This window comes from Panthera uncia, assembly GCF_023721935.1.
Source record: "Panthera uncia isolate 11264 chromosome C1 unlocalized genomic scaffold, Puncia_PCG_1.0 HiC_scaffold_4, whole genome shotgun sequence".
NCBI lineage: Eukaryota > Metazoa > Chordata > Mammalia > Carnivora > Felidae > Panthera > Panthera uncia.
Window position 1 is genome coordinate 20,009,972 of NW_026057585.1, and position 14,216 is coordinate 20,024,187.

The window sequence follows — 14,216 nt, forward strand, 5'->3', positions numbered from 1 at the left end:
CTAGTGCCCGAAAAATAGGTTAAGAATAGGAACATAAGAAGACTTCTCAGTTGGGTCTATGCACTTACCAGCTAGTAGAAATGAACACAAAGATTTGGATTAGCTGTTTGGTAGTATATATGCCAATATTTATCTGACTCTTTCCTGTGTCTTCTTTTCCAAGAGGAAATTAGATGCTTTCAGGATGGTCTTAGGGCCAACCTCGTGTTTGTTTTCTAACTAATGACCTTTACACACCACAAGCTTCCATTCTTCTGTATATTTCTATAAAAAAGTAGATGGATACAAGTGTGACGGAAGAATGACATGAGCTCTGAAATTAATATTTCGGAGACTTGACAAAAACGCTTCCCCCAAATTTAAATGGCTCTACCGAAGTTGACACACAGGGTTTTGGATAAAGTAGTTAATTAAAAGAGAACTATTTTTCACTTCCTACAGACATCAAAGTAAAGGAGCAGTCTTTGGAAAATCTAATCAAGTAAGTTCTTATTCTGAGAATGCTTATGTCTGTTTCTAATTCCTTATACAATAAATTCTACGTAAAGGACATGGGTTCTAAAGATTGTTGAAAATTAGCTTTCCTTAACTGGTAAAAATTAATCACCTCATCTTATGACGTGAAAAGCAGTGTGATAGAGTGGAAATAGCAATAGATCTCATGGATTCAGGACCGTGACAGTGGTTGACACCTAATAGGCACTCTGTAAATATTTGTGGTGTGAATTAATGAATTGGTGGTCAGAAGAAGACGTGCATTTGAGTCCTGAGTCTGCCTCTGGTTATGTGCTCTTAGGCAAGCTACTTTGGTTTCTGAGTCTTCTTTTCCTCCTATGTGTGATGAGTGCTAAAATCCTTTTTTTGCTTATTGAGGCAATGTGCAGTACAGTAGCTACTACCCACATATAATTAATGAGCACTTGAAAAATGGCTAATGTAATTGAGAAACTGCCTTTATAATTTAATTTTAATTAATAAAAATACTCAACTTAGTTATTAAAAAAGTATATTTGGAGTAACTTCACTGTGTAAATCTTTTGCAACCATGAATTTTATGAAATTTAAATAAAGATTAAGTATTTCCAATGAAAATTTAACACTTGAATTAATGCTATAAGTATGAAATAACAGATGTCAAAAACTTAGTACAAAAATAATCTCTTTAATAATTTTTATAGGAGTAAATGTTGAAATACAACATTGTGGATATAGTGGGTAAAATAGTATTGTTAAAATTAATTTTGCCTTTTTTTTTTTACTTTTGTTAATGTGACTACTAGAAAATTTAAAACTCTGTGGTTTGCATCATATTTCTCTTGGACAGTGCTGACTTTGAGAATTTTTTTGGGAGTCAGTAAGATAATCTGTATGAACTGTTTTGTAAGCTATGAAAACAGTATTTTTATTATGATCATGGGCAGATGTGGTAGGCTTTGAGGTATCAGAAGTAAACATATCTAACCCTCCAAGATTTTTAGATATTTACCACTTTAGTTTACTTTTCTTAGAGGAAGAAGTGAAAAGAGGAATATGTGGTTTAAACATGGTAATAAAAATGGACACGATAGAACCTGGTTAAGCCAGGATCTAGAACAAATTGCTGCTTAATTTGAACTGTTTTTGCCTGGGTTATCACTTTAAATTAACTTTGATTTAGACATTTATCATTAAGTTGTTGGACTTTTATTTCTGCCAGCATTTCGGTGAGATCAGAGGACACTTGAAGTAGAACAATGAAAAAAGCTTAAACTTAAACAATTATGGTATTCATGTTTTAGTGTATACTTAAATGGGTAATGTGTGAATGCTTCAAACCATATAATTAGACCATATAATTAGACTGTGGTACCTGAGTATTCCTGGGGGAATAACTGCATTAAAAATGTGTTATGTAATTTCATGGCTGAGGACAGTGGCATCTAGTTTTATATTTACAGGGGAAGGAAGATCTATGAACCTCCTCGGTATATGAGTGTAAACCAAGCAGCCCGGCAGCTTCTGGAGATTGTTCAGAATCAACGAATACGAGGAGAAGAGCCAGGTACTCAAGGCCCTAAAAGGGTTCTCATGTTTCCCCACTGCTGTACTGAGATGTGCACATGGTATAACTTCACACACCTCCCACTTCTGAAGTGAGGTTCAGTGTGCTTGCATAGTACTTTTTCTTGTCTTTTTTTTTTTTTCAGTTTTCACTTAAATTTCATAGGCTAAAAGTAGTACTGAAGGAAAAATAATGGAGTTCTTCCTAGGAACATTAATACCATTCAAGAAAGTGAGGATTTTTCACAGATTAACAGTAAATCAGGTTTAATGTAAACATGTTAATAAATACATAGGTAAAATGAAGAACTTCCTTTTTAGCCTAAATTTATGGTAAGATCTATCCTGCAAAAATATACTTATTCTGCTTTTTCTCTTTGTTCTCACTGAGACTGGGGGTAGTTTTCCTCAGGATAAAAACAAGAGAATTTATCCTTATATTCATAATATCTAGACACAGTACGTGGTATATAATAAAATGTTTGTCATCAGTAAATCTTTATTGAGAGATTCTTTTTTTTTTAATGTTTATTTTTACTTTGTGTGTGTGTGTGTGTGTGAGAGAGAGAGAGAGAGAGAGAGAGAGAGAGAGGCAGAGTGAGAACTGGGGAGGGACAGAGAGAAGGAGAGACACAGAATCTGAATCAGGCTCCAGGCTCTGAGCTGTCAGCACAGAGCCCGATGAGGGGCTCGAACTCAACAGACCGCAAGATCACGACCTGAGCCAAAGTCAGACCCTTCACAGACTGAGCCACCCAGGTGCTCCATTTATTGACAGGTTTTTAAAAGAACTTGTCATTATATTCTGTTGTAAGTTGCTGACTGCCTTTGAGCACCAATCTCTTGATAGAAAAAATACATAAGAGATTCTTGAATGACTGTTGCTTATTTTTTTTCTCATTAGTAGGTCTCATTAAAGTTATGAAACAAATAATTTGCAAGGGTATTCCATATCCATAATTTTGTACACTTAAGCCTAAACTTGCATGCCTGCTTGTCCTTGTAGATATCATTGTCCCATTTTTTAAACATGTATTTCTTTATTTTAAGAGAGAGTGAGTGAGCAGGGGAGGGGCAGAGAGAGAACGAGACAGAGAATCCCAAGCAAGCTTTGCACTGCCAGCTTGGAGCCCACCTTGGGGCTTGAACTCACAAATCATGAGAACATGCCCTGAACCGAAATCCAGAGTCAGACGCTTAACCACCTGAGCCACCCAGGTGCCCCTCATTTGCCCCATTTTGATCATTGTTCAATCAAGACAGCTTTCCCAACTAAATAAAATCATGAAAAGGTCAGCACTTAAAAACATAAGTAATGTCATTATGCCCATTATTTGTTAAGGGCTCTGTAATTTATTAAATACTTTCATGTCTGTTATCTCAACCCTTACAACTGCCATTTAAGAAAGATAGTATTATGTTTTGAAAAATGAAAAGAAAACTGAAGTTTGACATAGGTGATTATGTGGCCAAGCAAAAATTCAAATCTGTGTATTTATCTCATACTCCTCTTGTTTTTCTAGTATACCTTGGTCACTGGGAACATATATCAAGCAATTTATTAAAAATATAGGCAGGTTTGGAGCACCTGGGTGACTCAGTCGGTTAAGTGTCCTACTCTTGATTTCAGCTCAGGTCATGATCTCATGTTTCTTGAGATCAAGCCATGTCAGGCTCCACATTAAGCATAGAGCCTGCTTGGGATTTTCTCTCTCTCTCTCTCTCTCTCTCTCTCTCTCTGCCCCTCCCCCAATCTCACTCTCTCTCTCAAAATAAATAAACTTTAAATATTCATAAGTGCCTTAAAAAAAATATATATATATATATATTTGAGCAGATAATAAACATTGTTCACTCAGAAGCTATATAAAGACAAATGCTGGGGCACCTGGGTGCTTAGTTTGTTAAACGTCTGACTTCAGCTCAGGTCGTGATCTCACGGTTCATGAGTTCGAGCCCTGCATCAGGCTCTGCGCTGACAGAGCAGAGCCTGCCAGAGATTCTTGTCTCGCTCTGTCTCTGTCCCTCCCCTGCTCATGTGCACATGTTCTTTCTCTCCTCTCAAAATAAATAAACATTAAAAACAAAATAAAGACAAATGCTAATCAGTTGTAAAGAGTATGGATATAGGCAATTGTTTATCAAATCCTGAAAACTTAAACTAGGGCAAGCCTTTGGAATTCCAAAAGGGTAAAGTTAGGAAGAACTGCTTTATATCTCAGGTAGTGCATATAATTTAGAAAAGCCTTAGGTAAATCAATAGATAATTGGTGTGTAATATGTGACTAAGGAGATTTAAGATATTCAGGGCTTCTTTAAGTGTACTTTTGGTACTAATGTTCATTTTAATGTTGGACAGGATAATGCAATTGCTGATTTGAATGGCAGTATCTTTTTCTTCTTCTTCTTAATAGCAGTCACCGAGAAGACACTCTGTGTTGGCTTAGCCAGGGTTGGAGCTGAGGACCAGAAAATTGCAGCAGGCACTTTGCAGCAAATGTGTACTGTGGACTTGGGAGGACCGTTACACTCTTTAATTATCACAGGAGACAACATGCATCCATTGGAGATGGAGATGCTAAGTCTGTTTTCCATACCAGAAAATAGCACAGAATCCTAAAGCATTGATGGAATGGAAGCATAGACATTTTCTATTGTTAGATGTTAGTTTCAGTCATATATGCACATACCCGTATTTGTATAATGAACAGTTCTTTTGGTGTACCTAATAATTATAAAACAAGTGACCAAGAAGAAAGATCTTGACTCAATAATACTTAGTTTCCTGTGGCAGTGAGTTTTTTCCTTATGACATCATCATCTGTTGCTGCTATTTTGGTGATTTTTGAGGATGTACACACATGGAGCAGACCAAGCCTGAAAACTTGCGGACAGATATTCATATTGTTATTTAAAAACAGTTTTTACTTATGAAATGAGTTTATACAATGTGGAACTTTCTTCTTTTTTAAAAGTCAGCTGTGCTGACCACAAGATGAATTGTCCTGACAGTAGTTGGTATTAGTGCTTTAAGCAGAGGTGGAAAGAGTAAGTACCACCCAACCGTCCTCTTACTTAAAGCTCAGCTGAGTACATGCCACAAAATGACATCTTTCTGAATTGCCTTGTCTTGTTTTGCTGACACTTTAATTATGTGGTTCATATTCTGCTGTATTTTGGAGGTTATATAATTGTTGAATTATAAATGTTCAGCCAGCCATGTACAGTTGCTGTTTGGTTTTAAGTTGCATCTTTCACATCCAAGTGGACAAATGGAAAACTTAATGACTATAAAATATGGCTTTAAAAAATTTAAGTTTGAAGACATTGGGTTAGGCAAGATTTGTCATATCACTTAACTCAGTAATATGCCACCGTATGTATGTAAGTAGTCACATTCTTTTTCCTAGTTATAAACAGCTCTGCATTTATAATATTTCATGACTACTGTAGAGTCTTGTACTTTTTGTTCATAACAGAAATAGCTTTACTAGATGCTAGTTTGGTTGGTCTAACTCTAAATATTTCCATGGCTTAATCAACCATAGCTTAAATTTTGTTAAATTCATTGGAAGTTGAACATATACTTCCCTACTTCCTGGGAGCATTAATTAACAAGAGATTATTCTGACTTATTTCGTTTGAGATAAAAGGTATTTTAAATATATATGAAGTATTCTGTTTTTAATCTGTTACATAAAAAGGGAGAGAGCCAAGGACATTTAAGTACCAGTTCTGTGTTGTTTTCTTCTGAGGCATTAAAGCAAGCATTGAAGAATTATGTAAGGCAGGACTTCTGGCTTTGGTAATGGTGGAATAGCTTGTAATGTACAAGCCCTCCCAATTATAAACTCTGGGAAAAACATAACTGTCTGAAGACACTGGGGAATGACCAAAAGCAGGCTGAGAACTATACTTATATATAGCTTTTTCCCTCAGGCCATTCCCCAGTCTGTCTGGTAAGGGATGGCTAGAATTCAAGAGAAGGCTAGAATTCAAGAGTTTTATTGGCTTGAGGTGTCAGAGAAATTGGGGGCTGCTAGAGGAGCTGTAAAGTGAGGAGGAAATTCTAGAAATGGAGATGGCACTGAAGGAGGAGCCAGCCTTACAGTCTGTATACAAATCTCCTCTTAATTCTTTGGCTAATTGCTGAATTATGCTTTGTACAGGGGAAGACTCCATGAACCTGGTGGAAAGCCATAGCTGGAAGGCTGAAAAATCTGAGCAAAGTTTGTTGCTCTGTATTGCAAGGGAAAACAGTTTTGAGTTTGAATCCCGTCAAGTTAGAAGGCTTGGTAAGCACTTTAGGCTTTCTGTCAAATCTCTAGAATGGCTGTGTATTAGAAGAGACCATGCCCAGGACTAAGGATTTGCCTAAAACTAAAGACAAAACCTTTAACATAATGTAAAATCAATCCTCCATGAAATCAAGGTGATTAGTCCATAATTTAACTGCCTGCTGGAACAAATCTTAACACTTCTAGGGCATGATAACAAATTGAGTCTCTTTAGCATATCAACAGTGACTAGGAACAATAGTTGTAATGAATGTATATAGATGAGTGCTGTCAGAGAAATGGAAGCAAAAACCCAAATGGTTGGACCTAACAGCAGAGTGCAGATGACAGGTGGATAGAAATTGTCCTGATGAATAAAGGCTAAAAAATAACTGGAAAGAAGAAAACAGCACAGTGCTTCAAAGTCATGGGGGGCAGTATTCAGCAGTCCAATGCATATGTAATTCAATTCCCAGAAGGAGAAGAGAGAGAAAATAGGGCAGAAAAATTATGAGTGGGTGAAGATCAAAATTTTCCCAAGTTTGGTGAAACTATCGGTACATAGATCCAGTAAGCTCAGTGAACTCCAAACAGAATAAATGTAAAGAAAACAAGACCTAACACATCATAGCTAAAACCGATGAGAACCAAAGATAAGAGAAAAATCTTAAAAGCAACCGAGAGTGGTAGTAGGGAACCCACTACACACAGGGGAGCAATAAATGTTGGGCTGCTTCACCTCAGAAACCGTGGAGGTCATGAGACAAAAGAAAGACATCTGTAAAGTACTGAAATTAAAAAGTAAAACCAAACCAAATCTTACCAGTCCAGAGTGGCAGAGTTCTTACGTTTTATTTAAAGCAGCGGAATACTAATTGTAGACTGATCAGGTCTATGTAGGTTATGTATTGAAATCTTTTGGCAACTGCAATAAAGAAGAAAGGCAGAAGTAAAAAAAAAAAAAAAAAAAAAATTAGAGGAATTAAAATTGAATACTGAAAGATATATGATTCATCAAAAAAAAAAAAAGGCAAGAAAGGAGGAAATATAGGTACAAAATATATAGGACAAATAGAAAAATAGCAAAATGATAGACCTAAATTTAACCAAATCAGTAATTACTTAAATGTAAACCAAACACTCCAATTAAAAGAACTAGATTTTTTTAAAGGTCCAACTATATGTTGTCTATAAGAGAGTTAAACTTTAAGTGTAAAGACACAAGATGAAAGTAAAAGAATGGGGGAAAAACAGACTATACAAACAGAAAACAAAAGAAAACAAGTGGCTCTATTAATAGAAGATAAAATAGACTTCAAAAGGAGTATAATGGAGATAAAAAAGGACTTTTCATAAAGAAAGGATAGTTCATCAAGAAGACAAAATCCTAATGGTATATTCCTTGAATACCAGCTTTAAGGTACATGAGGCAGAAACTAACAAAAGGGAGATACAGCCATATCTACAATCAGAGTTGAGGATTTTAACAACCTCTTGGCAACTAATAGACAAAACATTAGCAAAAATACTGACAGTTTGAACAAAAACCATTTGCACCCAACTGATACTGAAAGATCACTACACCCAATAGTGGTAGAATAGACCTTATTTTCAAGCATGTATGAAACATTCAGCAAAGTAGACCATATGCTTGGCTATTAAATTAAAAGTCACCAGGGGCGCCTGGGTGGCTCAGTCGGTTGAGCGTCCGACTTCGGCTCAGGTCACGATCTCACAGTCTGTGAGTTCGAGCCCCGCGTGAGGCTCTGTGCTGACAGCTCAGAGCCTGGAGCCTGCCTCGGATTCTGTGTCTCCCTCTCTCTCTGCCCCTCCCCCATTCACACTCTATGTTTCTCAAAAACAAACATTAAAAAAATTTTTTTTAAATCACTATCACTAACAAAAAGATGTCTAGAAAAGTCCCAAATATTTGGAAATAACATTTATTTTAACTGAATAAAAACAATATTAAATATGAAAATTTGTGGGATGCAGGTAAAGCAGTTCTTAGAAATTTATAGCTTTGGAAATCTATATTAGAAGACAAGTTTTAAAATCAATGATATGTTTCCATCTTAGCTAGAAAAAAAAGTGTGTAAAAACTAAGTAGAAGAAAGGAAATACTGAACATCACGGCAGAAATCAGTGAAATAGAAAATGGTCAAACAATAAAATTAACAAAGCCAATGGAATGTCAAAAATTTTGAAGGCTAACAACAGTAAAAGTTGCAAGGATATGGAGTAACTGAAATTTGCCTGCTGTTGGGAAGAATATAAATGGGCATAACTACTTTGGAAAGTAGTTTTCAGTTTCTTGTAAATTAAACCCATGAACTAGTAAAATCAGTTCTAGGTATTTACCCAAAAGAAGTGAAAACATTGACAAAACAATTGCATAAGAATGCTTTTAACTTTATATATTTATTCGCTTATAGCCCCAAACTAGAACCAAGCCATGTGTCCAGTAGGAGAATAGATTTTAAAATTCGCTGTATTTTACAATGGAATATTAATTAGCAATAAAAAAGAATGAACCATTGACTCCTACAACATGAATTAATTTTAAAAACATGTTAGCAACAGGAAAAAGTAGTCACAAGAAAATAGTATTTGCCTATGGAGAGAATGAAGATTGACTGGCTGGGGATAATAGGGAACCTGAGGTAATGGAAATATTCTGTATCTTGATTGGGTGTTGGTTGTATGGGTATAAACATTTACCAAAATTCATTCAAATATATACATTTAGGATCTGTGCATTTTTCTGTATTAGGATTGTCAGATCAAATAAAATATCCAGTTAAATTGAATTTCAGATAAACGTGTGTGTGTGTGGGTGGGTGTGTGTGTGTTTACATACACAGAGGTCTATATATATATATATATATTCAGAACAAGTATGTCCCATTCCATATTTGGGACACATTTATAACTACAAATGATTACTTGAAGTGAAATGTTACTGGGATCCTTTATTTATTTATTTATTTATTTATGCTAAATCTGGTGACACTATTCTGTATGTAATTTCACCTCAATTTAAATGAAATTGTAAAATGAAAAATGTGTATTATTCATCAGCGGAAAAAGGAACAATACTATTTTTGGTCTGTCATGAAATGCCAGTGTTTGGTAGTTAAATTAGAAACACCTGAACACTACATTCATTTGTTTAGTTTTTAGCTCTTTAAATTCTCAGTGAATCCACCCTTATAATCTAGACACAAAAGTTTCATCACCAAAAAAACTTCTTCCCACTATACCTATATATTCATGCCTCTACCCATCCACTTCTTACCAATTATAGATATAGATATAGATATAGATATATGCACATACATACATATGAATGTTAAAACATTCACATTTAGGTTTTTATGTGACATGAGTTTTAATTTTTCTGGAGTTAGATAGGAGTGGGATTCCTGGTCATATGGTAGATGCACATTTAATTTCACAAAAATTTTCGAAAACGATTTGCAGAGTAGCTCTATCATTTTGCATTCCCACCAGTATTATGAAAGAGTTCCTGTTGCTCTGTATCTTTGCCAGCATTTCTTACTGGCAATATTTTCTATTTTAGCTATTCTGGTAAGTGTGTTGTGGTATGTCATCATAGTTGTGTTTTTTTTGTTTTATTAATATATGAAGTTTATTGTCAAATTGGTTTCCATACAACACCCAGTGCTCATCCCAAAAGGTGCCCTCCTCAATACCCATCACCCACCCTCCTCTCCCTCCCACCCCCCATTAACCCTCAGTTTGTTCTCAGTTTTTAAGAGTCTCTTATGCTTTGGCTCTCTTCCACTCTAACCTCTTTTTTTTTCCTTCCCCTCCCCCATGGGTTTCTGTTAAGTTTCTCAGGATCCACATAAGAGTGAAACCATATGGTATCTGTCTTTCTCTGTATGGCTTATTTCACTTAGCATCACACTCTCCAGTTCCGTCCACGTTGCTACAAAGGGCCATATTTCGTTCTTTCTCATTGCCCTGTAGTACTCCATTGTGTATATAAACCATAATTTCTTTATCCATTCATCAGTTGATGGACATTTAGGCTCTTTCCATAATTTGGCTATTGTTGAGAGTGCTGCTATAAACATTGGGGTACAAGTGCCCCTATGCATCAGTACTCTTGTATCCCTTGGGTAAATTCCTAGCAACTACTGGGAAGAGGAAACAACCAACAAAACTAAAAGGCAACCAACGGAATGGGAAAAGATATTTGCAAATGACATATAGGACAAAGGGCTAGTATCCAAAATCTATGAAGAGCTCACCAAACTCCACACCCGAAAAACAAATAACCCAGTGAAGAAATGGGCAGAAAACATGAAAAGACACTTCTCTAAAGAAGACATCCAGATGGCCAACAGGCACATGAAAAGATGCTCAACGTCACTCCTCATCAGGGAAATACAAATCAAAACCACACTCAGATATCACCTCACACCAGTCAGAGTGGCCAAAATGAACAAATCAAGAGACTATAGATGCTGGAGAAGATGTGGAGAAATGGGAACCCTCTTGCACTGTTGGTAGGAATGCAAATTGGTGCAGCCACTCTGGAAAACAGTGTGGAGGTTCCTCAAAAAATTAAAAATAGACCTACCCTATGGCCCAGTCATCATAGTTTTAATTTGCATTTCCCTAGTGGATAATGATGTTAACCTCTTTTCACATGCTTATTAATCATTTTTGTATCCTATTTAATGAAGCATCCATTTCATGTCGTTTGCCTACTTTTAATTTGGATTGTTTTCTTATGGTTAAGTTTTAAACATTCTTTACATATTCTGGACACAAGTCTTTGCCAGATACATGATTTGCAAATATTTTCTCCAAGTCCATAGCTTGTCCTCTTATTCCCTCAACCATGTCTTTAGTAAAAACAAAAGTTTTTCATTTTGATGAAATCAAAATCGAGAGTATCAGTATTTTCTTGTGTGGATCATGTTTTTTTGTTACAATGTCTAAGAACCCATCATCAAAATGAAAGACACATTTTATCCTATGCTTTCTTATAGTTTTGCATTTTACATTTAGATCTAGATTTAGAGTTAATTTTTGTATGAAGTGTAAGTTTTAATGGAAAGGATCCTTTTTTTTTTCTTTTTTGCATATGTCAATTACTCAGCACCATTAGTTTTTTTAAAAAAGACTATCCTTTCTCTGTTGAATTGTTTTAGCACCATTGCCAAAAATCGGTTGGCCATATTTGTGTGGATCTTTTTGCTGTTATGTTGATATATGTCTCTCCCTTCTGTGATACCACACTGTCTTGATTACTTTAGGTTTATGGTAAATCTTAAAAATAGGTAGTGTGATTCCTCTAATTTTCTTCTTTTTTCAAAACTGATCTATTCTAGTTCTTTTGCCTTTCCATATGAATGTTAGAATGAACTTGTTGACATCTGTAATAAAACCCATGAGATTTTGATTGCATTTATTTGATTATGATGCATTTAGGTGTGGAAAATTTGGGGTTTGACCTTTCTGGAGTTTGCTTAGCCTCTTGAATCTATAGGTTAATGTCACCAAATTTGGCAAGTTTTCAGCCATTATTTCAAATATTTTCCCAGCACTGTATGCAGAATCCTTTCTTTCCAGGACTGATAACATGAGTGTTAGACATTTCTTATTGTCCCACAGATCTCTGAGCTCTTTTCCTTCCTTCCTTCCTTCCTTCCTTCCTTCCTTCCTTCCTTCCTTCCTCCCTCCCTCCCTCCCTCCCTCCTTCCCTCCTTCCCTTCCTTCCTTCCTTCCTTTCTTCCTTCCTTCCTTCCTTTCTTCCTTCCTTCCTTCCTTTTTTCCTTTTTTCTGGCTGTTATTCTCTGCCATTCAGAATAGATAATTTGTTTTAAGTTTATTGATTTATTTAGTAACCTCTACACCGTGTGGGTCTTGAACTCACAACCCCAAGATCAAGAGTTTCATGTTCTTCTGACTGAGCCAGCCAGACATCCCTAGAGTGGATAAGTTTTATTGATCTGTCTTCAAGTTCATTAACTCTTACCTCTGCTGCATTTGCTTTTGAATCCATTTGTATGTGTGTTTTTAAATTTGAGTTACTGTTCTAATACTTCCATTTGTTTTTTATATCTTCTATTTTGTTTTAATATTTATTGCAAGATTATTTCTGATGGCTTATTCAAGTATTTTTATAATAGCTGCTGTAAAGTCTTTCTCAGATAATTCCAATATTGATGTCATCTCAGCCTCATCTATTATTTTTCTAACATAAGTTGAAATTTTTGTGGCACTTTGCAGGGTAATTTTTGATTATAGTATGGACATTGTAAATATTATTTTAGAAGATTCATGCTAGATCTTGCTTAGATTCTATGCAGAATGCCAATCTATTTATTCTAACAGGCAGTCAACCTGGTTAGGTTCAGGTTGCAATAACCAGTCTACCTGTGGTCTATGGTTCCAGTGTCAGTTCACTTTTCAAGGATTGCGGTTCTCTTTGGATCTATTTCAAGTTTGTGCTACTCAGTGTGGGACCTAGACAGTCTGGGACCTAGTTGATTGGATAGTTTAGTTCTGAAGGTGTTTTGGTATGCTGAGTAGGAGCAGATCCGAGCATTAGTGACTTGAGCATGTCCCTTGGGGTTTGTAAACAACTTTATGAGATTGCTTTCCTGTGCCCCTCCCATTCCATGACCTCTCTGCCACTTCCTCATTTTCAGTCCTCTGCCAGAAACTTGGGGTTCTAGTTACTCTATTCTGTTGCTGTCTGTCTCAGAGCTTCATGATTGAGCCTACATCCTGACCCATGTGGAGGGACAGAAAGAAAAAAAGCAACAGGGGGTTGCTCTATGCTTTTGAAGCCACAGCTCTAGTAAACAGAGAAAAATTCCCTCCTCTTGCTGGTAGCTATTGTGGATTTCCATGGTTTTTGGTCACCACTACAGAATTGCTTGGAGGAAGTCTCTGGAAGCCAATAAGAAGCCTTTGCTTCAACTATTATTATTACAAGTGTAGTAACTTTGTTTTGTTGTGAAGTTCTGTAGAAATCTATCATCTGTGTACAAAGTATTGCTCAAGGGGAAGTAGTATGATGCACATACAGGACAGATAACCCCTGTAAAGTTGGACAACAGTCTGACCTCACTTAATGCCTAGGGTGGGAAGAGTGATGGCTAATCAGATAGATATTTATCATTTTGGAAGTGGTATGTTATTTTCAAAAGTCCAAGCCAAATAGTAGGGTTTTAATTGATGTGAAACTGTGCTAAGATTAGATATGAATCTGAATTTCATGTCTATTTATATAGTGTCACTCTTTTAAAATACTGTTATCTGCCTACATTCAGGAAATACTTTCAAATGCTTTTGTTTTTTTAAATTTTTTTGTTTTTAATTCTTTGATTTTAGCAGTGGCTTGCAGTTTACTTAGTGTATACAGAAACATTTTCCAAGGAGGAATTAAACTTCATATTAAATTAATTTTCCCAATAAATTTTGATTGCCTAAAGTGTGCCAGACTCCATACATTTTGAGTATTATCTTACTGTTAACATTATTACTTCTCTTGGTTATAGAAATTTAGCAGATAAAGTTGAAATGTACATTTAAAGTTAATAGCATGTGCTAAGTCTGAAATACGGTAGACTTTTTTTTAAACCCCCCCCTTTTTTTTTTAACCTGGAAATAAGGCTGGATGAGCTGACAGATTGTTTGAACTAGAATCTCATTGAAATGCTGTTTTCTTTTTCTTTCATTTATTTCCTCCCTCCCACCATTCCTACCTTCATTTGTTTTTCCAGAATGAAAAATACTGAATTGCTGTCATTCTATCTGCATGTTGGGCCTGCTGGTCTCTCCCTGTCTGCTCTTTCCCTGGTCTAGAGTGTTGATTATTTTGCTTATTGCCATGTTGTGGGTAATTACATT

General features: G+C 35.8%; 1 protein-coding gene across 5 annotated transcripts in view; it reads left to right on the forward strand.

Annotated features, from left to right (window-relative positions):
• Positions 1 to 14,216, forward strand: part of DPH5 (diphthamide biosynthesis 5) — a 52,561-nt gene that overhangs the window by 30,532 nt on the left and 7,813 nt on the right. For 4 of the 5 annotated variants that reach the window (XM_049616709.1, XM_049616711.1, XM_049616710.1 and 1 more), the window contains 3 exons: positions 442 to 481; positions 1,938 to 2,041; positions 6,210 to 6,335. In XM_049616709.1, coding sequence (XP_049472666.1) covers positions 442 to 481; positions 1,938 to 2,041; positions 6,210 to 6,335 — 270 coding nt within the window. Of the gene's footprint in view, positions 1 to 441; positions 482 to 1,937; positions 2,042 to 4,454; positions 5,477 to 6,209; positions 6,336 to 14,216 lie in introns of those variants that run through there. The other variant, XM_049616712.1, reaches the window with a different exon arrangement.